Source organism: Centropristis striata, chromosome 5 (genome assembly GCF_030273125.1).
Source record: "Centropristis striata isolate RG_2023a ecotype Rhode Island chromosome 5, C.striata_1.0, whole genome shotgun sequence".
NCBI lineage: Eukaryota > Metazoa > Chordata > Actinopteri > Perciformes > Serranidae > Centropristis > Centropristis striata.
This window is the reverse complement of record NC_081521.1, coordinates 23,519,707-23,544,275: the sequence shown is the minus strand read 5'-3', so window position 1 is coordinate 23,544,275 and position 24,569 is coordinate 23,519,707. Positions and strand designations below refer to the sequence as shown.

Here is a 24,569-nt window from a genome sequence, read left to right as displayed (position 1 = left end):
TTTCCCATCAGCCTCTCCTCCAGACTTCACAGGGAACGTCCTCAGAGCTTTGCTCAAAGCCAAGGCAGGAACTACAGTGACTTTAGAGTGTAAACCCCAGGCCTATCCCATCGCCAGCATTTTGTGGAAGAAAGGAAACCTGCCTATCCACACCAATGACAGGTGATGACCGAACTCAAAGTTACTGTATGTGTTCTGAAGCCACTTTTATGATGCCATAGCCAAAGAACGATGGCTTTCAGAGTCGTGATAGTAATGTATGAACGGTATCTTTTTCTGTTCAGATATCAGAGCAGTTGCATTATTCATCCCACCTGCGCTCTTTTTGAGCCTCGTTTGGTCTAATTGATTAATATTCAATGCACATACACAAACTGCTCGCTGCCTATTATGATGTCTATGAACACTGACATGCACACAAATCCAGAATCAGACTTTATCTAATGATGAGATGGTTTTTTCTCTTCTTCTTGGAAGCTGGATTGCAAACTGCTGTCTTTGTTTGTACACTCCTATAGGATCACTCTCTCCCCAGATGGAACATTGAGGCTTGCCAACGTGAGCAAGTCTGATGCAGGCAGCTATACGTGCTTCGCTAGGAATAGATTTGGCATGTCGAGTACAACTGGAAGGCTCCTTGTTACTGGTAAGCTCCGCTGTGGAATAGCAGAATGTTTATGCATCGCACTTAGTAAGCAGAATTTATCGCTCAGTATGGATTAACGTAAGAGAGATCTCCTGCACCAGGAGGACTTTAATCATTAACCAGTGGGTAGAAACATAAACAAACATTAGGTTTTGCTCTGATGAGCATGTCAAAACTTGAGATTTTGCATAATTAGGTAACAGCCTTAAAAGGACAGTCCACCCACAATCAATAAAATCCATGTTTTTCCTTTCACCTGTAGTGCTATTTATTAGGCCCGTCACGATTTCCATGTGTGTTTAGTGATATATTGATACATGGTTCAAGAAAAAACTGCAGTAAACAACATTATTATTTTGAGACAATTTAATACTAATATAATACTAATTTGATAATATAAGAACATAATATTGCAAGTATTCTCTTTGAAAGAGCAATGAACTTTTAATTGTGTGGGTCCATGGAGGAGCTGCCTGAGCCACGCCTACGGTAAAACTCCAACACAAAGCAGAGAGGACAGAAGTATCACAAACGTAAACTATGGCAAAACTTGTTGGTCTATGACGGGGTAGGCAACCTGTGGCTCCGAAACCACATGGCTCTTCAGGCCATCTGCAGTGGCTCCCTGTGGCTGTGGAAAAAAAATTACACGTAATGAAACGATTATTTCTTTGCATTTTCATTGTCATTAATCATTTGTGTAGGCCCAAAACAATTTGTAATACGAAAGTCTACCGCACTGAACCGTACCCTCTCATCTTCAAGTCTAGTTTTGAATTTCGCTAGCTAGGCTATCTTTTATAATTTTTTCAGTCCAGCCTCTCATTTGCAACTGGGCTCTCGCTGCATTCTGTCAAAATCATGGTAATAAATGCTCATTAAGACCTGTTACTAATGTTGAAAGGCTAATTTAAACTTTATAGGCTGTTCATTAAAAGGTTAAAAAAAACGTGCAGCTCCATTCTGACATTTTTTCTCTCTTTTTGGGCCTACAATGGCTCTTTTGTCAGTAAAGGTTGCAGACCTCTGGTCTATTGGGATTGCCTCACTTTTGGAGGCAGCGAAGTGGCGATTTGAGGAACTTCAGTTTTTGCCACTTCCGTGTTAGCTTCATTGTTTAAAGGTTGTCGATTTTTTGGGCATTTTGAGCATCACAAGAGTGCCATCTGGTCACATACTGTCTGACAGTATATTTGATTCCGGGTGAACTGTCCCTTTTAATGTTTTTAGATTATTCTCTAAATGTCAGTTGTGTTTACTTATCTATTTGAGGGGGTGTGATGGTTACCTAATCTCAACTGCAACTTGAAAAAAAAACCTCTTGTCTTTCAGCTGAATTCTATTGAGTTGTTTTGTGCGGCTGCATTCTGCAGCGGCTGCAATAACGCACTTGGAAGGTGTTTGAGAAAATACTCTATCATTGTTTTCCTCAAAGCAGTTGAAACAACCAATTTGCCGCAACAAATGTAAGTGCCCTGAGTGGAGGCAATGAAAGCGTTAGTGAGGAGGTGTTACAGATGCTGTTATTGTTGAGCGTGTGTTTCCAGTGGAGTGATAGTTGAGTGTTCTCTTATTGGTTTTATTAATGTGCTGAACGCTATTGTCTGCCGCTGTAACTGCCAAGGCCAGTTATTTTTATAAAAGACTGGGGTATTTTTCGAGGCCATAATGCAGTCAGCGACACAGAGCCGCGACCCAGACATTGATTATTACCAGCTTAAGAACTGAGGGGACACTTTTTGCATGTGATTTTCTCATCCCTTGACAGTCTATATAAGGTAAGATGTAAGAGTGCAAATCCTCTTCCTTTGTGCTGCACATTCTTTATTTGATTCCAGGAGAATCATTATCTTGACTTTTGAAGCACAGCAGACTTAGCCAAATGATTGCTGTTGTAGGCTTTGAAGCAGTGCCCTTAATTTTTGTTCTGGATGCACAGAGCGGTCCATTACATGAAGTTTTATCTGATCCGCAGTGTATTGTAATTGCTATCAGGATTTCAGAAGATTATTCGAGCTGTGTCAGACTGGAGTATTAGGCCATTTTAGTAGTGGCAGGCTGCGTGTTATCACATTATGGCACTAAGACTTTCATGAGACCTTCCTTTATATAGATAATACTCTGCCTGTTAGTGTATTACGGAGCATGTTCTGCGAAGTGTTCAAGCCTCTTTTTCTGGAAATCAACAAAACACTGCTCATCTTGTTTCATCTTGCACTCAAATGTCTCATTTTCTGTGTGAGATTGGCAGCCGCCCCATCAGAAATGACTCTTTCTCAGTATCTTTTTTTCTTTTTTCTTTTTTCGGGGGCAGATCCAACCAGAATCACCCAGGGGCCGGTGGACATGGAGATCATTGTGGGCGAGAGCATCGTGTTACCCTGTCAGGTCACCAGTGACCCTGTCCTTGACGTTTCTTTCTCCTGGGCCTTCAACGGACAGCTCATCGCCAAGGGAGACGGTCACTTTGAGCTAGTGGGTGGGGTGAGTGACCCGCAGTCATACTTCTTCAGAACGTGTGAATGGCCAGTTGGCACCTCTTTCCATCTTGCTTCACTTCATCCCTGCCATTAGTTACAAGAGACAGCTTGAGGTTTGACATCATGCTATTTCTTGGAGAGATTTACTGTGGCTACTTTTGCTGCAATGGGTGTGATACGATCCTTTTTTTGCTATTCTAAAAGTCTCCTTCGAGGCATAATAAGCAGTGGGATTGAGAAAATCTTTGGATGGAAGCACTGTTCGACCATTCAGCCCCTTTAAAGCATCCAATTGTACTTCTGTGAATGGAAACGCTGCTATGCTATGTCAAAATACACTTCCTACATAAAAACCATCATGTAGGTAAAGGGTTAGTTGTGCAGCCATTGTGACAGGTTGTCATCTCTCTGAGTACCCTTCTCCTACTTGAGCTCAGCCTTCTGAAGTAATCTGTTTTTTTAATACTGTTTCTGGTCTTAAATTCTTTTCAAATCCTACTCTGACATAGCCTGCTGCACAGCTCCTCATAACAGAAAGGGGATACACATCATTAGAGGTGTCTTGGCAGAGCCCCAAATGACAAAACACTCTCAGAACACCCTCACACCCTCCGAGATTAACCATTCTTCCTGTGTGTGTTTGACTGACAATGTTCTTATCTGAAAAAAGACTTCCCCAGAAATGCTAGAATGTCCCCAGTCCAAAGAGATTATCAACTTAACTTTGCTGCTTCAAGGAATTTAATTTCCATAATTAAACCACGTTGGCTCCGCCGCCACATTTCCCTGCCAATACCAAGAGAATGATTTCACCACTAATTTACCATTTGCTGCTTACGGGTGTCCTCTCAGATGAGAATCTAGAGGGGCTTTTTTCCCTCTCCAATCGAGCACAAACTGACTGAACTCAATAGTAATAGCTTATTTGTGTAGTTTGCTCGCGACCCGTCTTGAAGGTCACGATGACGACCTGTGTAAATAGACGAGGCCTTGTCAGACACAAAACTTCCATTTGCTGCGTACAATTTCTTTGAATTTTGGCCTTGATCCTTTTCATGCAAGCTCGTCTTGGACAGAAGTAGGTGGCTAAAAGGTTCTGTCACATTCAGGAATTTTTCATTTTGTTTGCTTTTATGATTTTGACTTCCAAGAACTGTCAAGACATATGTGTAAAATATCTTCGGTATGAAATATCTTTTGGCCTGATTTTCCTCTTTAGAGTCCGAGCTCAATGACTGCAGGATCTGCAAACGTTTTTTGGCAGCGCTATTTACTGCACCTTATATATGCTTCACTACATTCTTTAATAAGCTGTCACAAGGTCTGTTATCTTTCATGCTACATAAAGCTTCCTTTCCTCCTTGGTAGAGAACAGCAGGAGATCTGATGATCAGGAACATTCAGCTTTACCATGCTGGCAAATATATCTGTGTGGTGGACACGGACGTGGAGAGCCTGTCAGCCGTGGCTGTATTGATTGTGAAAGGTAAGAAAACCTCCTCCTCGCTCTGCAGGCACTAATTAAAGGTCTCGCAGCCAGGATTGTTTTGGGGTTTCTCTTTTTAAAAAGTCTAGCTTTAACTGTAAATGCGAGATGGTAAATGGACTGCATTTGCTGCTTTTCTACCACAACGGACAAAACGCTTAACAATTTGCCGCTCATTCACCCATTCACACACACACACAAACCAATGGCAGTGGAGCTGCAGTGCAAGGCTCTGGCCCGTCCTTGGGGAGCAACTTGGAGTTCAGTGTCTTACTCAAGGACACTTGGACATGTAATAGCTGTAAAGTGGGTGATAAATGTAGCCAACAGGACATAATAAAAAACATGTCTGCACTCCGTAACGGTTACCAAATAGAGCAGTGTTGCAAAAAAATAAAGGAAAAATATTGGTTTATTTATATGAACTTACAGTAATGGAAAAAATTATAAGACCACCCTTGTTTTCTTCAGGTCATTGTTCATTTTAATGCTTAGTACAACTAAAGGTACATTTATTTGGACAAATACAATGATAACAACTAAAATAGCTTAAGAACTGATATCTAGCCAATTTCCATGGTTTTCTTGATAATGATTTTGGTTATTATCAAGGAAACCATGGAAAATGGCTAGAGTTCGCAGTTAGAGCAGCCCAGATTATTATGAGATGCATTCAAATGTAGCAGATTCGTCAGCTAAACATTTGTTCTGTGAACTCTACTCCAGCGTAGTATAACAAAAATAGCTTTTAACTTTAGTAATTCTGTTCACGCCTATGTTCCTATGTGTTGCAAATTCCAAATTGTAACAGCAGACAGTTTTTGCTTCTTTGTAGGTGGCAGGAGTGAAAATTAGTCATCTTCAACATTTGTTGTGTTATTGTTTCAGAACAGTTGGATACAAAGTAGTATGTGGGCTCTGCAGGACTTTTTTTTCTTGGCAATTGTCATGTTTTTCCCAAATTATGTACAGATTGTAAGCCATTCTGTTCTTCCAAATGGCTTGAACAATAGTGCATGTAGCTGCTGTTAATGCCCCTCGTCCCCTGGACCCTCATAGGTTTGGGCTGAGCCCTGAATGTTTACAGTGTCTGGCTCCGCCTCTGTTGCTGAGGACCTGAGGCAGTGCAGTGTCGAATGCTAGCTCTTGTGATCTACAGGACATATTTATTTTTTATTTAAGTTATACTGTTGACACTGTGTGGTGTATTGAGAGGGGAGCACTAACTGTTACACAGCCAAGCACCATGCTGGGTACAGCTTGCTCTCGGTCTGTTGCTACAGTACATTCAGGAACAGATGAAGAAGGAAAGACTGGAGATGTTATATTGGAGCAAAATCAAACACTTCAAGCAACAATGTAACTTTCAAACTTTTATTCCTGGAACTAGCCTTGTCCCATATGACTAACTGTTAGCAAGACAATAGAGCTGTGGGGGATTATCATCTTACATGTTAACCTATAGGCACTGACACATCTGCACTGAGAAACAACCCCCAGATTTTTTTAATGTAATACGTTTGTTATATTCATACCTATGAGTAGAAGTTATTAATAGGCAAAAATACTTATTATAAGTCAATCTCTCAATCCAACATCTATGGTAAAAATAACCCTAATTACATATCACTCAGCTCATTAATGTTACGTTAATAATGGTTAATCAAGGGACATCCAAATAAACAACTTCTAGCTAAAGTAAAATTAAATTAGAGTTCAGGTTAACTTGTTTTCCTCATGACATGTAAGTATCAGCAAACGTTATGCTCATTCAAGGTAACACTGGCAACAATACTGCAAGTCTCCACAAAATCAGTATTTCAAATTACCCTACTTATATATTTACAACAAGTTGAAGCTGCTGTGGTAAAGTTTTAGAGCAACTCACTGTGAGTTAAGCAATGTAAGCCGGGACAGAACACCACGGCAGTGTTAGTCCGTAAGCCGGCCAGCTGCTATTCGTCCCAGTTTAGCATGTAGCCTAGCTTGTTTGCCTCGGTAGCCTCCGCTAGCTTGGTAGGTTGGAGCTAGTTGGGTGTGTTTTGGCCGCCTCAGCTGCAGCTCTGTGCCCATTTTTGGAGTTGGGCGGAGTCAGCTTTGCTATGGTGACTGTGGGAACTGCCCAAAAGACTTAATTTGTGCTCTGCAGAACCCTATGTGTGACGTCATGGAGGCTATGTCCATATTTTATACAGTTTATGGTGCACTCCTGCATTGCTAGGTGACGCAACTATTTCATGACAGGTGTATATCTGGAGCCCAAGCAGCCGGTCCTTTCTGAACAGGCAGATTTTGAATGCACTAGTATAAAGAATTCTTAACTGCCAGGGCGTGTAATGTTCACTAGGCTTTTAAACTCAAATGGGTTTTGTCTCAGCCAGTGATTGCAGTGCAACCAAAATGCCAATATCCTCATGAAAATGATCCTGGATGTCATCAGAGAGTCTACAGTTTTTATGCCCTGCTTATTTCTTGTAGCAGTCGCTTGATTACATCAAATAGAGCAGGCCTGCTTTGGTTTTATATTTTTATATTAAAACCGTGAGAAAATGTGTTCTTTCTCTCTTTTTAATGACCAATTTTCAATACTGTTGCAATGTACTTGACAGTGGAATGTTTAGATGCCTGTCTGTGCTCACTCATGCAGTATGTATAACTCCGGAGAGACTCGATTGTCAAGAGCTACATCGGGCAGAACAAAATAGAACAACTTTTGTTATGTGCTTCGGGGAGAGGCAGATCTTTCTTGCCTGCAGAGTGAGAGGAGGGATGTTTCCAGCATTGATCAATACATCAAATAGCCCAGCCAATTGACTTTACGCAAATATGTTAAATGTCAGATGAGGTGAGGGATGATATTGGTGTCAAGATTTGAAATGGTTGGATCCATATCTTTATCTTGTAAGGATACCCACCAGTGATTCAGCTCGGCATGTTAAAGATCTTCTAGGCAAATGGCATTAATAAGCACTCCTTTCCAATTGGCTGAGGACTAAGTGGAAGTAAGCCTGTTTCTCAGGCAGAAGCAATATCAAGGCCATGGAAATGGATTGGCCTAGTATTGACTGGAGAGAAACTTGTCTGTGATTCAGATTGTGCATTATTTACACTTCCTGCTCACGGCAGCTGTCATGGTTGCCTCATTGCTTGGATCGAACGGCTCCAAATGTTGGGCGACAAAGCATGAAGCTGGATAGAAAACTAGTCATGGAGGGCAAAGAATGGCTTTGCTTGATCACTGAACTGCAGACCTCCAACAAACTGACAGCGGTCACATGTGAAGTCATTAATCTGTGGAAAGCCACACCACCTCTTATACCCATGAGCCATGAAGGACACAAGTAACACTTTCAGATAGTGTGTAGCACAATAAGAAGCACATACAATATACTGTATGAGCCACACAAGACACAAGTGGTGGTCACGTTTTCTCACTCACCTCCAGTGGAGTCTAGCCATGCAGGTTTTTACATATCCAACTCTTACATGACAGCTACTGTCACAGTGGGAAAAAAAAGTGGTGGGAAAATTACTCAGGTCTACGGAAGAGGATTGGGGCCAGGTAGGAGGAGGATTTTTTTTTTCATTTTGCAGTTTGAGAAATGATGCAGTGTGGTATGCGGGTGGATTAACACCTCAAGGAACTAAGCATCCTTGCCTTGCATAGCTTGTCGAGTTGTCAGCAACTAAACCGTCAACCCCATCAGGTTTAACTTGATGAGGAGGGTGACGAAAAAATAAGAGCTGTCAAAGGGCGGATGAGCTCATCAAGAGTCAATGGCCATCCACTTCTAGAGAGGAGATGGACACCACCACACATCCACATAACGGATCGGTCACGGACTGGGTTTACAACGACCGCGCCCTCCAGGATGGAATCAAAAAACTGGCCCTTGAATATTGTTGGACGAATATGACACCGTATAATGCAACAAGAACAGAAGACCGATCAAAATGGAAAGAACTGGTGAAAAACACCATAGTGCACATACGGCCACCTGGCTACAGATTATGATGATAAAGTTGGAGGAAAAAAGTAGAAATGATGAGAATAAAGTCAATTTTTTGTGTTTGGTAAAGTTGGAAAAATATTCAGAGATTTTCATTAATGGCATAAAATGAGCAATAACCACAATATTTAAAGGTGTAGTAGAACTAAAATCCCCCTACACATAAATGAGTCATTATTGGTAGTAGGCTACTACAACTATTGTTTTGGGAAAATCTGCTTTTATGTAATTTATGTGAATTTTTTAGACATATATTATTGAGGAAAATCAGGTTGTAGCTTGCAGTCTACCTTACCAAACTCAAAAAGTTGACTTTATTCTTGTCATTTTGACTTTTTTCTCGACATTATGTTTCGACTTTATTCTTTGCATTTCGACTTTTTGTGCATAATTAATTTTTTTAAATGAAAATCATGATTTTTTTTCTCCTACCTGGCCCTTATCCTCATCCACACAGGTCATTTAATTCATTTTGATCTTGATTTTGGCACCCACTGTGGACAGTTTATCTTTAAAACACACTTTTTTTGCATAGCTCATAAGAGTTTAATTTAAGAGCTGATATCTAGCCATTTTCCATGGTTTTCTTAATAATAACCAAAATGATTATCAATCAATTATCTTTTGAGCTATTTTGGTTGTTATCATTATATTTTTCCAACAAATGTACCTTTAGTTGTGCCAGGCATTAATCTAATAAGTCTAATATTTTTTTCCATGACTGTATTTGTGGTTGTGTACGATTAATAACTGTAATATGACAATGGTGAAACAATGTTGTTTTAGCCACCAACATAAATTGATGTAAGATGATGTAATTGATTTGAATGGCTTCTACCCAAGTGATGCATTGTATTACTTGGAAAAACATACTAACATAGTAACTTCCTACCACAGACAGTAGCACAAATTTTATATGAAAAAAAGTGCTGCTGTCTGTTTTCATTGAAACTATTTTCTACCAGAAAAATAGTCCTGTGTTGTGTGTATTATCCAGAGCAATTGAGACACTGAATCTGGAAAGAGATGTTACTGTTGATTTTTTTTTAAATGTCATTTTTCAGAGCAGGGAGCACCGTAAAAAAAAAAAGTCCATTCACCCTCATTTATTTTGGGGTGGAGGCAGACATCTCAGAGATGGATAGCTCAAATAGCTTGACAAATAAAACCCAAACTATCCTCGTGGCTATATTTACTGGGAGGGGTAGGTGAGAAAACACTCAGGCAGACTTTCTTTGGTGGCTGCATTTACATGTACTAAAAAGAAAAATGCATTTTTAATGTTAAGACAACAATATGAATTATGCAGAAGTCATTTAACTGTGACTACAATTCACTTTGTCATTGTGCTTGTGAAGTTTGCACAAGTGAGATCACAGCAAGATATAACTACTTTTATGACCCCATGCTCACAGTAATGCTGATTATTGGTGTTATTGGCAATATTGCTATCATGTAATATTATCCAATGAGTCAGTGGAAAGTATTTTTACTCAAATACTGTACTTGCTTACCATACAAATTTGAGATATTTGTACTTTGCTTGAGTATTGCCATTTTATTGTTCTTTATACTTCTACTCTGCTACATCTCAAAGGAAAATATAACTTTTACTGCACCACATCTATCTGACAGCTTGAGTTACTTTTCAGATTACAGCTTTTCATCCCCTGCCTGTGGAGTGAAAACGATGTATCTCCAGTGTCTCCTAATGTGTTCAGAAAATCCTCTACCTAAATCCTAAATAAACTCTCAGATGGAAAATGCATCGTCACAAAGCAGAAAACAGGGCTGATTTTCTAACCACATGACAAGTTGACTTTTTGAGAAATACTTCGTTCTCAGAGGACTTGTGAGCAATTAGCTATTTCATAGAATATGATGCATTGCTGTAGATTAAACTACCCAACAATATTAAATACATCTACATCTACTGCAGTAAAATGCAACAAAGTAGAGCAAAACCAGAGTAGAATAATAGGTAACGCTTTATAATAAGGTCCTTAATAACCATTAATTAACAAGTAATAAGGCATTGTTCTCGCTTTAGATCCGGTAGTTGCAAAAAGCATAGTTAACTTATAGTTAACTTATAATAGATGAGCAATAAAGTATATTTTAATATCAATAAGCAAACAAAATAAGATTAATAAAGGCATGGCAAAGACATAATGGGTGGGTCATGGGTGTTTGTAATGACATTATTAACACTTATATAAGCTTATAAACACACAATAATGTTAATAAGCATCTTGTAAGGACTTACAAGGGCCTTATTACTTGTTAATTAATGGTGATTACAAAGACCTTAATATAAAGCGTTACCGAATAATATTTCAGGCACCACAGCAGCATATTTGCCTTATCATGATACATTCACATTACAATAGGCAAAAAAATTGGTCCCATGACTTTTTAAAGTTCTCATTTTCATTATGTACTCATAAGACAGTATTTCTGACATAAGATCCAGCCATTGCCTAAATTTTTTCGGGGGAACCCACTTTTCCATAGCCTAAGAATCAATCAGGCGGCTTTTATCAACCCAGTCTTTATTACGGCAAGGTCACACTTTGAGGCCCTCGGCAACATTGTGTGGTCCCCTAATGTGATTTATTCTTGACAGATAAAGTGTATCTTCTCAAAACTGTATTAATCAATATTTTCCAAACATGTCAAAATGAAAATGAAACCACAATTAACAGAGGATTGTGTCTGAAAGCAAAATTGTTCCAACTTTTGTAGCAACCGTGTATTTTCAAAGTGAGATATTTGTACTTAAGGATCTGAATACGCCTTCCTCCACTGGTGATAGCAGCTCAGTAGCAGGGTGCTATTTCAGATGCCGTCTCACTCCACTCCTCTCGCCGCACTGAAGGTCAATGATAATCGCTCTTGACACAGAGACTCTTGAGTGATCATCTAGATTCTTGTTTTTCACAATGACAATGGGAAATGTGTTCTATGCCACTCCATGACACCTCACAACACTCCATACGCCGGGTGGTGGTTATGGAGAAGGTCATGTAATACGGATAACATCACACTCATTAGCATTCACACCACTTGACGCACATTTTGACAGTTGCATCCTCATCATCATCATCATCATCATCATCCTGGAAGACAGTGCTCAGGGAAACACAGTTACTATACGACAGTACATCACAATGAGCTTCATCATTATTATTGCATCACTTTAATAACATACTATTATTCTTATTCACTTCTGACACGTGATGGCGTATATTACAAATTTGGGTAATATTCAGCTCAGATGAAAATAATATCACCGTGTCTGTAAGTATTCATAATAGAGTCAGATATTAATTTGCCCTGTGCCAAGTTCACAATAAAAGCCCAGACAGTCTGTCCATATTAATATCAGATTATTTGAACACCCTCAAGACACTGACAGCACCCTCTTGCCTCAACCAATGAAATATAATTAAGAGGATAAGGAATTGATCCTTGATTGTGTCTTCCATTAATATGTATTACTGAAGCCAGTGTATTAAAGGTTTTTTTTTAATCAGGAGCTGCTAATGAGTTTTGCAAAGATCAATATCTCTAAAGCCGGGGCTTTAAGGCCAAACGTATGTGAGCAGCACGTTCAAGGCTTCTGTAAACAGAAAAAAATGTAGTTCAGCAGTTACTTGTTTAGCATACACGCCACCCGTACATACCACATGAAGCATTGATTGTGTATTAAAATAATCATTTAACGCTTTAATAATTAGAATATTTTACTCCAGATTAGAAACCCCTTCAGAGGCGCTGAGGAGTGTGAGCAGAGCTAGGGGCGTTATTATTCTGCGGTCTGTCTCACAGCTCTCTAGTGGTCTATTATTTCTGATGAGCCGACACGTTCATTAGAACAGGAAGCTGTAGATGATGCTAAAGTAAAACATCACACCGCTTAATTGGTGGGATAATGAAAATAAATGATAAAACTCTGGTTCTTCAGGGCTATGAGGCTCTTTTTCATCTTTTACCTTTTAATTTGACTCCCTGCATCCACTTACGTCTGCTGTTTCATCGATCAATTAGCGGGAGGACCATGAAAGGAAAGGATTACAAGTTGGTTGAATATTGGAGGATAAATCTTGAATTAACTTTTAATTCCTTGTGAAGGGCACTCAAACTCAAAGCTTTTTAAAAATGTGTTTCTTCTTGCAAATGTTATATAAAAGCATAATAATCTGTTGTAGCAATACAGTTTCAGTGGAGTCTTGCTGTTGATGTTTTCCCCGCAGTGCGTTTGACCACACACATTTACACGCACATTCTGCAGTCTCGTCTGTGCCTCTGCATGAGCGAGTACCTCACAGTGTCTGTTCCTGTGATTGAGCCAGGCCCCCCCAGTCCTCCAGACTCTGTGACGGTGGAGGAGGTGACAGACAGCACAGCCCAGCTGGCCTGGAGTCCCGGCAGAGACAACGGCAGCCCCATCACCAATTACCTCATCCAGACCAGGACTCCCTTCACTGTGGGCTGGCAGAGGGTTAACACAGGTAGGCAGCACTTATACCACATGTGATGTTATTCAGATAATTTATGGAAACCCCGCAGGGAAATTCCCTTACTTCTCTTCCCACTTGTGCTGGGAGGTCAGAGTGTCGGGTCAGCAGCAGGCCGGAGGCTCTGGAGATGGTAGGGATTCAGGGTCTTACTCAGGAGAACTGGAGGTCATTGTTGCCGCTTTTACATGATCTCATTTAAACCACTTGGATGACCTTTATACCTTCCTTGGTCAGAAGCGAAATCCTTTTCATCTGTTTTAGTCAAGTCTTGTCTATGTGCGTGACGTCTAGATCTTGCTCCTATGGAGGCTGAATTCAAGCTGCTTTGGATTAAAGCATCTGCCAAATGAATGTAATGTAATGAAATACATTTTCATTTAATTCATTTATTTGACATACACAGTGCTCGCTCATCAATAGAAAACTGTGAATGAACCACACTTAACCCAAAAGGAAACTATGCATTTCTTTTCCTTCAATCTACATTAAAAAGGCACTTAACAAATAGCAGTAAGCAACATCTTTATATCTTATGATATTCAAATACACAACATTAATGAATGCACAAACGAGTACTGTGCTCATCCAGCAACAACTAATGCCCCAGTATAACATGCAGTAGTTAGCTACAATCACTGAGAAACAAGAAATTAAGAGGGAAAAAAGCTGCTATAATCAATATTTTTATCTTGACAAGGGATCAAATGACTTTGTGTAGGCTAATGTGTGAGGGGTTGCATTGATGAACCAAAGGTAATTATCAACCAGCTCTGCACTTCCCTGCAGTGCTACAGAGCCTCTTGGATCTTTCGGCTGTAGACAGTAGATACGAAGTGGAAATGGCCAACATGATGTCGCCTGTTGGTTTGTGGACTATGATTTTGAAGCCTCGAGTTAGGAGTTCTGGCTGTCACTAGAGCTAGGAATCAACAGAGGCCCCACGATATGATTTTAGCCCAATTCTTGAGTCACAAAACAATATTATTGCGATTTTAAGCACTTTGCGATATGGTGAGTGTTGCGATACAACAAATTGCGATTAAACTGTTTGAAATAGCCTAATTTTGCAGTGTTTTTTTTGTTTTGTGTTTATTTCACGACATGATATCCTGACTTACTTGGTGCCTGTGGATTCCTTAACTCTGGTTTCATATGTCACCAGTATCTCCAGTTTAAAAAAAGTGAGCCTGCTAGCCTCCGGAACAGCGAAAACGGCAGGCCGTCGAAACACTAAATATCGATAATTGGCGGCAATGAATCGATAGAATATTGCCACGCAAAATATCGAAATACTATGCTGTATCAATTTTTTCCCCCCACCTGTAGATATCACCATTGTGAGTTTGTTGAACCAGAAGTGTTCATACCTAGCTAAATACTTTTGAAGCTAGGTTATCAGCAAACTCCTTTGAGTGTCCTTTAGTACAACTGAACGCTGTCCAAGACATCTTTAGGCAACCAGAATGTTGCAATTAACTTTCATGAACTAAAGACACATTGTGAAATGGTCAAAGTTCTACAAATGGTGCAACGTGGTAGCCACGCACTAAAGCAGGGTGTCAAAAGGCGCGTTTCCATTAGTTACTTTTCCCTCTAGTAAGCCGCTGTGGGTGTAGCTTGGGAGAGAGGATCCGCCCAAGATCCGCTCAACTTCACCGGTTAGTGGCTCAGGTAACGCCTCGGGTAGGTTCTTTTCTGAGCCGCTACTCACTAGTTGATACTGATTGGATACAGTTGAGGCGGGATATGACGTGAGTGGAACTCCACACAACCACAACATAACAACACCATTTTTAAAAGAAGTTAGCAGAGCAGACTGAGACAAGAGAATCGAGAACAAGAAACCATCTCATCTCCTTCCATGTTGATGTCTCGACTGTTTGGACTTGCCACATTGGTCTGTTGTCAGTGTCAGGTCCCTGACGTCACGGTCAAAACTGTATAATATGAATAATCACATAAGTGACTTATAATCACATAAGTGACTTATTTACGCCACATTCAAACTCCATTGGTTAGCCACTACCAAAAGTACCTGTATGGGAACAGAGGCCGAGGAGAAATAACTAGTGGGCGTAGCCAAAACATTCGGCCGCTTACCAAAATATACTCAAAAAGTACTCAGTGGAAACACGCCTAAACTGAGCAATTAAAGGGCCGGTGTGGCTGCAGGTTTTTCTTCCAACCAAGCAAGAGCACACCTGATACAACAAATCAACTGAGTTAAAACAGTTTAGGTGATTTAAAAGAGTTGGGTCATGTGGTTTTAGAACGAAAAGCTGCAGCCACACCGGCCCTTTCATGGATCAGTTTGACACTCCTGCCCTCAAAGCTTACCGTGCTTTATCCTCTATTTTACTCTTAATGGGACCATAATTAACTAAACGAACATTGTGAGACCATAAACTCATTAGGTAAATGTTTACTGAGGTAATAAATCAAGTGAGAAGTAGGGTCATTTTCTCATAGACATCTATACAGACTTACTGCTGCAACCAGTGAAATCATTATCAAGAATGCAGGTTTAAGCCCAGAGGTTGTTGTTTTCTTTCAGCTCACTGATTGTTTTTTGCTCAACTTTCAATTCATGTTCAGCCCACAGTAGTCAGGTGATTTCAGCTAAAAAAAAAAATCTAAAACTAATTGCTGAACATAGTGGAGCATTTAGCAACTGAAGAGCCAGACATATTTCCTTGGGAGTTGGTAGAGATCTTATAGAGCCCTACCTGACATTTGTCCTCTACATTTCACCCATCCTTAGTATTAAGGAGCAGTTAGTATGAGTAGCCACATTGCAGCCTGCTCTCCTGAGGTCATCTCTTGACATCTCATCTCTTGTAGCATCTTCACACTTGCATGTCAGTTTAAGAGTTTACTGTAAGGTTTTGCTGCACAACGCAGGGAAAGGAAAGCAAGGTCAGTTTTCTAGCTGAGCTATGGCAGACCTTTGACAGTCTACACTCTAAACCAGCTCACTTGTTTGATTTATTTTTTTAATGTGGAACCTTGCTATTTTTTATGCTTTTGTATGCAGTGGTGGAATGTGGCTAAGTACATTTTTTGAGGTAAAAAATGTGCTTTCTACTGCCATTTTTCTCATTGACTTTAGCACTTTTATGTCTCAATTAAAACATTTTAAAAAAATTGCAAATTAAAAACATATTTATTTATTCAAGTACTGTACTTGAGTAACATTTTTTAGGTATTTCCATTTTAATGTTAATTCATACTTCTACTCTGCTACATTTTGAGGCAAATATTGTTCTTTTTTACTACACTACATTTAGCTCACAGTTTTAGTTACTTTGCAGATCAAAATTTAACATAAAAACATGATCAATTAAAAGTGATTAGACATTGTTTTAAATTAAACCTATTACAATGCTGCTTACATAAATGCATCAATAATAATCCAATTATGTTTATTTAGAATATATAAAACAATCTGAGTGGGTCCATTCTGCATAACGAGTACTTTTGATACTTTAAGTACATTTTGATGCTGATACTTTTGTCCTTTTACTGAAGTAAGTTTTGGACGCAGGACTTTTACTTGTAGTGGAATAATTAGTACTTTTACTTAAGTAAGGGATCTAAATACTTCTTCCACCACTGTATGTATGTTTAAAACTGTATATTGTCTTTTTTTTCCCCCAGTCCCTGAGATCATCGATGGGAACACACTGACAGCCACTGTGGTGGACCTCAATGCCTGGGTGGAGTATGAGTTTCGGGTTTTGGCCAAAAACAGTGTTGGTGTTGGAGAACCCAGCCCCGTGTCAGTCAAGACCAGGACTGAGGATGCAGGTACAGTGAATGCAAAAATAGAACAAATTGTTCCGAACTTTACTACCACAATCTCTTTTTTTAAAAACTTTTCTCAAGTCTAAAGTGTTTTTTATATGGAGGTGTAAGTGAACAAGATCTGTGTTGTGTTAGTTCCTGATGCAGCGCCAGGTGACGTGGGTGGAGGAGGTGGAAGCAGATCGGAACTGGTCATCACATGGGAGGTAAGTCATCAGTCTTATGTTCTAGTCTGTTATTCAAAGTGCCTGCAGTTAATCTTTTTCATCCTTTAGCGAAGTGCTTAATATTTCTCGCTAAATCAAACCCCTTGCTCTGTTTAGCTCGTGGGTGTCATAAATTTTGGATCAATTGAAGTCTGGCGCTGCAGTCCTTGTAATTTGTTAGTTAAGAGTCTGCATGTAAGACAGCAACAATGTATACACGAGCAGAACACTTAATCTGACAGTTATTGTCATTTATGAGGCTTCGATCGGTGGTGAATTACTGTTCAGTCAGATCTGCAGTGATCAAATCAAGCACTGAAGTAAACCAGTCAGGTAGTTGAAAAATAATAGAATAATGTGGATATTGAAAAAGTCATTAGTTGGCTAAAGCTATCTCATTATTTGAGTTTTCTTATTTCATTAAATGCAGAAATAACTTTTCATTTTAAAGGCTGCACGGACGTTTTGTAATGAGCTTAGATTTTTTTTTTAAATGGCATTTTACTGCTCATTTCTTTTCATCAGGTGGGTCACAAAAGCAATTTGTGGGTCACACACTTCTTTTGGCACCATGAGAGTGGGTGGTGATTGTGTCAGCCCAGCGGAGGGATGAACGTGAGTGGCTTGTATATGTTTTAATATCACTATAGTTTTGTGTTTCACTCTCAGCCTGTCCCCGAAGAACTGCAGAATGGTGAGAGCTTTGGTTACATCATTGCTTTCCGTGCTTTCGGAGAAGTTAGCTGGACCCACGTGGCCACCTCTGCCCCCGGTGCATCCCGCTATGTGTACCGCAACGACAGCATCGCGCCCTTCTCTCCATTTCATGTCAAGGTCGGCACTTACAACAGCAAAGGACAGGGTCCCTTCAGTCCAGTGGTCACCATCTACTCTGCAGAGATAGGTAAGGGAATGGACGTGAGTGGGTTTTTTTGCAAAGCTACAAAGCTTTCTCTGTGTTTGAAAAGGACAAAGATCATGAAAACGGTTTTATTGCATCTGCTGGGCTGAAAGCGCTTGATAGATAAAGAGATCTCTGCGAGGGAAAAATGTCTGTTGAATTTCTTTTTACACATTAAAAAGGGTAGAATAAATGGGGGAAAAATGCAACACGTTTATGTAAGGATAGTCAGATTGCCTCCAAATATCAGCACTCTTTTGAATGGCTATTCTGAAGTGAAAACCAGTTGGCATTTAGATCTATGCTACCTCTCAGCATGCTGAAAGAGGGTCAGTCTGTAGTGTACTGTTGGTCTATTTACCAGCAGCACCTGTGTGTGATGATTCATCCAAGTAGAGATCAACGGGAACGCAGCGCAGTCATAAATGTAAAAATTGATGAGATTTGTTGTGTTTGTCTCTGCACTGTTGGAAGAAGGCAGCAATGCTCAGTCTCCTGTCGTCTGTTTTCAGAGCCAAGCGGGATGCCAGCGGGAGTTTGGGCCAGAAGTGTCTCAGCCTCTGAGATTGAGGTGAATTGGCAGGCTCTCTCCTTCACCCCTGAAAGGGTTCTGGGCTATGAGGTACATTTTACCCTTTTAAATGGAAATAGAAATCACACACACACACAACACAATTCAAATGCTTGCCATCACCCCTGTTGCACCTCAAAAGCCATCACTTCCAAACTCTGCGTCGCCATGGAAATGGCTGTTTCAGTCGAGGGACTGTAACAGCCAAAATTATACAGTTCTTTGTACAGACACGACAGGAAAACATGTCAGAGCGTTTTCAAGAGAACAAAAGAAAATTGCCTGTCCACATGCCTTTTCAAGTTGCTGTCAGTTACGGGGTATCATGATACAAAACTCCTGATAGTCTGCGCTGCAATATCAGACCTCATGTCAGCACACCAAGAAAAGCCATCATACCACACCAAGACTGTGTGATGATACTGAAAAACTGTCTTTCTTTATTTAATTCTCTTTTTAAAATAAAGTGCAATAAAGTAATTACAGAGGAAACATAAACAGCCAAAATGTGAAAATCCCTGGTACAAATTAAGGCAAATGACAAAAACAAACTATAAAACAAACAAACTGAGGAATATAAAACACGTTTAAACTGATGGAAATGCAATAAGCATGAGGAAAAAACAGCAAAAGAAGACAATCCCATCAAGATGACACCAGGAAGAGTGTGTGTGTGTGTGTGTGTGATCAGGATGGTGGCTGTGTGTGGGGGGGGTGTTAACTGAGGCTAGGTGGTACGATACATACATATCTACACATATATACACCTCTCTGTCTAGCTCTGTGTGTGTATGTGTGTGTGTGTGTGTGTGTGTGTGTGTGTGTGTGTGTGTGTGTGTTTGTGTGTGATCAGGATGATGGCTGTGTGTGTGGGAGGGGTTAACGATACATACATATCTACACACATATAATACACCTCTCTCTGACTAGATATATATACGTGTGTGTGTGTGTGTGTGTGTGTGTGTGTGTGTGTGTGTGTGTATTCACACACACAGACATACAAGGATAAACACCCCCTCCTTTTTATGTGTAAAGGAGAGAAATTTTTACAAAGAAAAGAGTGAAATAATAATAATAATAAGTCTTCTGCTGTTTGTTCTTGCACTGTCATACAGCAGCACTTTGGGAATCGATCTTCAGTCTTGCCATTGTTCACTAAATAAAATAGGAATATTAAAGAATTGCACTTTAAAGCCAAACAAGTTGCAATCTATTTTACCTTCTGAAACTGGGACAGCCTGATTGCCTTGTGTCTGCATCATTGCGCTGATCAAAGGGCTTTATTATAAGATGTTGTTGTTATTCTTTTGCTCAATAAAATCAAAGTCGCTTCAATATTTCCATCCAGGAAAGCTTCTGAGCTACCCGGTGATGTCAGCAAACATTGAATAAAGATGACAGATAGATAGGTTGCTGGTGCAATTGATGTAATTTTGTGATAATATATCTTCAGTTTGATGGTTAAAATAGTCACTTATTTCATAAACTGTAACTTTAGTTGGTATTTGAGCTGTAATGTTTTCATTTAAATGCATATCATAATTAGCTAGATTTTCATTAGTGGAAAAATAAATATTACATGCCACATTACGCAACCCAGATTGATGTATTGTGGCGCTGAAACGACTACACAATAAATCCATTAGTCGAGCAACAAAGAAATCTTGATTTTTAATTTTGATAATTGATGAATCGTTTCAGTCATTTAGCAGAAATGCAGAGCTGGTCCCACTTCTCACATGCGAGCATATGATGCTTCTATATTTAATTTGATTGCTTATTAAATATCTTTGTGTTTTCAAGTGCTGGATGGAAAAAATAGGACTTTTAAGGCATCACCTTGGGCTTTAGGAAATGATTAATTGGCAGCTTCTTTTTGGATGCATGATATTTAATGATTAAGTCATTTATTTATTACTCAAAAAAACTCACACATTTCTTTATTTCTTGCCTATTTTCCTACTCAGTTATATCTGATAGTGAAGAATCGTAAAAGTACATTAACAAAGGCTTTGTAATGTCAGAACAAATCTCCTGCTGGAAAGGTAAAAGAAAATTGCGATCTCGCTTAAGAGGATACACCCAGAGGCAATCACTTAACAACACCACATTTCTCTCAAGACATCAAATACAAGGGCAAATACTTTGTTGTGCTGTATGTGATTAAATATGCATGCTACTGATGTATGCAGTTTGCTCTAATCCAAAGCAATACATGACGGTTCAATCCCATGTGACACCCTCTCTTTCTCTAACAGGTGGTGTACTGGGAAGACGACACTAAACCGGAGACCATGGGGAAGGTTAGGGTGCCTTGGAACCAAACTTCGGTCACAGTGAGCGGCTTGGCAGGGAACACGCAGTATTTTTTAACAGTCAGCGCTTTCAACACAGCGGGCACCGGCCCCTTCCTCCCCGCAATCAATGTCACCACAAAAAAGCCACGTAAGTTGCAGCACCCAAGACGCCCTGCTGCTGAGCAGTTTGATTTTCTATCACACTGGTTATAATCCAAGAAACAATATACACTCCTAATGTCTTTCTTTGAAGCAGTATATCTCATCTCACAGAAGAGAAATGTGATCATTCTTTTAGAATGATGTGACAGTAATATGATTCTGCGCTCACTAGAATTATTTTTATATCGCGCAGCACCAGCGCAGCCACCGCTGAATGTCGAATGGACCCTAATTGGCTCTCAGCTGTCTCTTTACTGGGAACCTGTGGTGGCAATGGAATCAGAGTCAGAAGTTACAGGCTACCAAGTGAGTTTTACCTTCTCGGTATGCTGCACAGTTACGTGTTTATTCCTTATTATGCATCAGACTGAGGAAAAGTGTGGACCTTACCTGTGTGGTGGTGGCTCACTCTGAAGCTGTCAGGCTGTAAAAGTACATGTTTACAATGCGGCGCCCACCTTGTTTTTCTCTCTCCCTCCCTCATTCAGCTGTCATACAGGAGACAGAGGCACAAAGAGGGAAACACACTCATAACAGCAAATTCAACAGCCGAGCTGACCCTCCCCGAGGACAATGACGAATACATTATCCTCATCCAGACGCTGAGTGAAGGAGGGCTGGGCCCGGCCTCGGATCCCATACGAATCCATCAACTAAGTAAGTTTGTTGTCGTGTGGTTAACACTTAAACAGACTGATGGGACGTTGGGGGTAAAGAGTGAGTTAAATTATAATCATAGGAGGATTAAATGGAGGTAGATCAATTATTTATGGTAAACTGCGATAAAATTTTACTCAACGGTTTTGACTGGGGCAGAGCATATAAAGTGCTTTTATGAGGTTCTTTTTTTGTATTATTCACAGCATTTATAGGGTTTGTGCAAAGTCTTTAAAGTTTGGAAAATGCTTCAATTTGACCGTTATGTTTCCAAGATTAGGAATGTGATTAAATTATAATATATATTCCTTGAGAAATGTTTGATTTTCATCAGAATCTGTTATTTCAGATACACAATCATGTAAACTGAAAATCTTTGGATGTTTTTAAAAATCCTTTTTCATAATTTTATTTATGTCACACTTTAGATGTGATGATAAAGGCTTTGAGAGTCTGGAATTTTGGGGTTTGGATAAAAGAATTTTACTCTTAAAAAGCTGTACAAAACCATTTATTTTTTGGGGTCTTTTTTTAAATGTATGCACATTTATTATACTCATAGAGCTACTTTAGTGACTAGATTTAGATGTGTTATATGCATGGTGAACATAATATTTTAGTTACTTGTTTTCAGGATGTCACGTCTCCTCCTTAATGAATGTAAAAGGGGAAAAAATAAATAAACCGACAAATATTTTTGTCACAAAACCTTGAAAGTTCATGGAATAGTTCAGCCGGAGGGAAAAAAACTGCTCAGTATGCAGCTGTAGCACTGAAATATGCTGATGCCAACATGTTCTGGAGAAACACAACAGAATGGCAACATCTGACATATGGATTCACCGGGACCTCAGAACTTCTAGTGTTTGTTATTTACCCACTCTTGTAAATGAATTCACTTAGCACTTTTTAAACCTGACAGGGTTGTTTTGTCCTCCGTTGACTCACCATTACTCGTGTCCCCAGCCTCCCTTGTCGGGCTCTTCCAGCCTTATATTTTGCTGAAATATGCAGCGCCATCCATCTCTGTCGCAGAGGTTGACTTCCTCTTTTACTAGATGCTATTACTGTCCTGTGGGACTCCAGGGGGGCTCTTCTTCTGCTCTAAATGCTAATTTGCATTGTTGATATTCTGTGTTGAATCCCTGAAAACAGCACTTGAGAGAGATAGAATTCCATGCTGGCTTTTTCTTTTAAATTTCATTTGAAAAAAAGGCAACTTTTTTTTTTGCCGGAGATTCTTTGGATAGTGCAAAGAAAAGGATGTGGGCAAAACACATTAGCAGGCAAAACAGAGTGCTGTGTTTATAGAAACTAGAAGCTCTGAAACATCAGAAGCGGTTCAGGAGGTTTCTTTTGCATAAATAATATATATTTTTGCCAGGAAAGGGATGTCATTACAGGAAAATAGTCAGTGATCCATAAGAGCTAATTGACTCACTTAAATCATACATGAGAAAGTAGTGATGAGAGAAAACTGCGTCAGGCTGCCGGTCCCTTTACACCCAATTCCCTTCATACATTTTTTACCTACCATTGCAGTCATTAGCCAGGACATAAATACTTTTTTCCCACATTTTAAGTACCCCTTTGAAACATCGCTATGCATGTTTTATGATTTGAAATTTAAGTATCTAATTTTCAGTTTTGGCCAAGCTGTATCTACAGGAAACACAGCAGAGCTCAAACTCAAGATAAAAAACGAAATAAATGTCCTGAAGCTGCTGCAGCTGCCAAGCATCCGCTTCCTGCAGCAGGTTTTCACATCAGTCTATCCTGTCTTTTTTTTCTTCTTTTTTGTGTGTTCCAGGTATGAGCGCCCGCGGCTCGAGAGCCTGGAGTGCGGACATCCTCCCCGTCTCCCTGCTCCTCGCCATTGCAATATCAACATTCAGGTCAACGTCGTGACACAATGACAAACTCTGCTCTGTTTTTCAACCTTCTTATTGGTAATTTTTTTTCTTTCTTGAATTTGTGAAAGTTGTTTTTTTTCTCTCTTTTTCGGAGGTGACCACATACTATTTTGCAGTGTAGATTGCGGGTATGAGGCAGCACAAGAGTGGAGCGTGCTGTCAGGCACTAAAATAACAGTAAATGCTTGAGCTTTTTTTCTACGTAGGTCTGACGTTTTTGCCGGTTGGAACAATGCCCCATTTCAACTCTTTTTTCGACTCTAGATTGATACAGATGCCTTACTTCCATCCATGTGCCAAAGTAGTTTCTTCTTCTTGTTATTGCTACTATACCTACATGCTTTCCTCAACATTTTATTCCTCACAGTTTCTTATCATTGGAGGTCTCAGTGTACCTTGCGGAGGGCCATGATGAGAGGTTGTATTTTGTATTTTTTTTTTTTACTATTTCAGTTTTCCTCTCCACATCTGAATTGGCGAGTAGTAACATGTTCATTCACCCGTGCCCGTGCCTTTGGAGATTCTTGTAACGCCGTCACTTACAGACACTAGTCAGTGATGCTTAGTGTTTGAGAACATACTGCAGCCGCCTTCATCTTTACGTGCTCCATTGAAAGTTGTCCCAGCTGAAGCTCATAAAACCACTCAGTGTTAGCCATTTACCTTTTATCATTTGACTGTGGAGAGCTGAATGTGTAACAAGAGGCCTCCTACAGGTTTTAATGCCTCAGTCCAGTTATTGTGATGGCCCGCTCATTGATGGATCGGACTTTACTCTGCATTCTCCGAGATTACATCCGTCTGTATAGAGCAGCAGGGGAGAGGTGTACGGCTGCCAGTGTATTTCCTTCAGCACTAATGCTGAAACAATCAGTCAATCGACAGAAAATAATCAACAACAAGTCATTTA

General features: G+C 39.8%; 1 protein-coding gene across 1 annotated transcript in view; it reads left to right on the top strand.

Moving 5' to 3' along the window:
* cntn3a.2 (contactin 3a, tandem duplicate 2) overlaps nt 1-24,562 on the top strand; it is a 44,850-nt gene extending 20,288 nt beyond the window's left edge. The window contains exons 11-23 of the mRNA XM_059333224.1: nt 12-162; nt 519-646; nt 2,961-3,130; nt 4,495-4,612; nt 12,978-13,136; nt 16,803-16,952; nt 17,085-17,155; nt 17,825-18,059; nt 18,569-18,678; nt 20,889-21,075; nt 21,283-21,395; nt 21,578-21,746; nt 23,557-24,562. Of these exons, the coding sequence (XP_059189207.1) occupies nt 12-162; nt 519-646; nt 2,961-3,130; nt 4,495-4,612; nt 12,978-13,136; nt 16,803-16,952; nt 17,085-17,155; nt 17,825-18,059; nt 18,569-18,678; nt 20,889-21,075; nt 21,283-21,395; nt 21,578-21,746; nt 23,557-23,654 (1,859 nt within the window). The 3' untranslated portion in view covers nt 23,655-24,562. The remainder of the gene's footprint in view (nt 1-11; nt 163-518; nt 647-2,960; nt 3,131-4,494; nt 4,613-12,977; nt 13,137-16,802; nt 16,953-17,084; nt 17,156-17,824; nt 18,060-18,568; nt 18,679-20,888; nt 21,076-21,282; nt 21,396-21,577; nt 21,747-23,556) is intronic.
* The last annotated feature ends 7 nt before the right edge of the window (nt 24,563-24,569 follow it).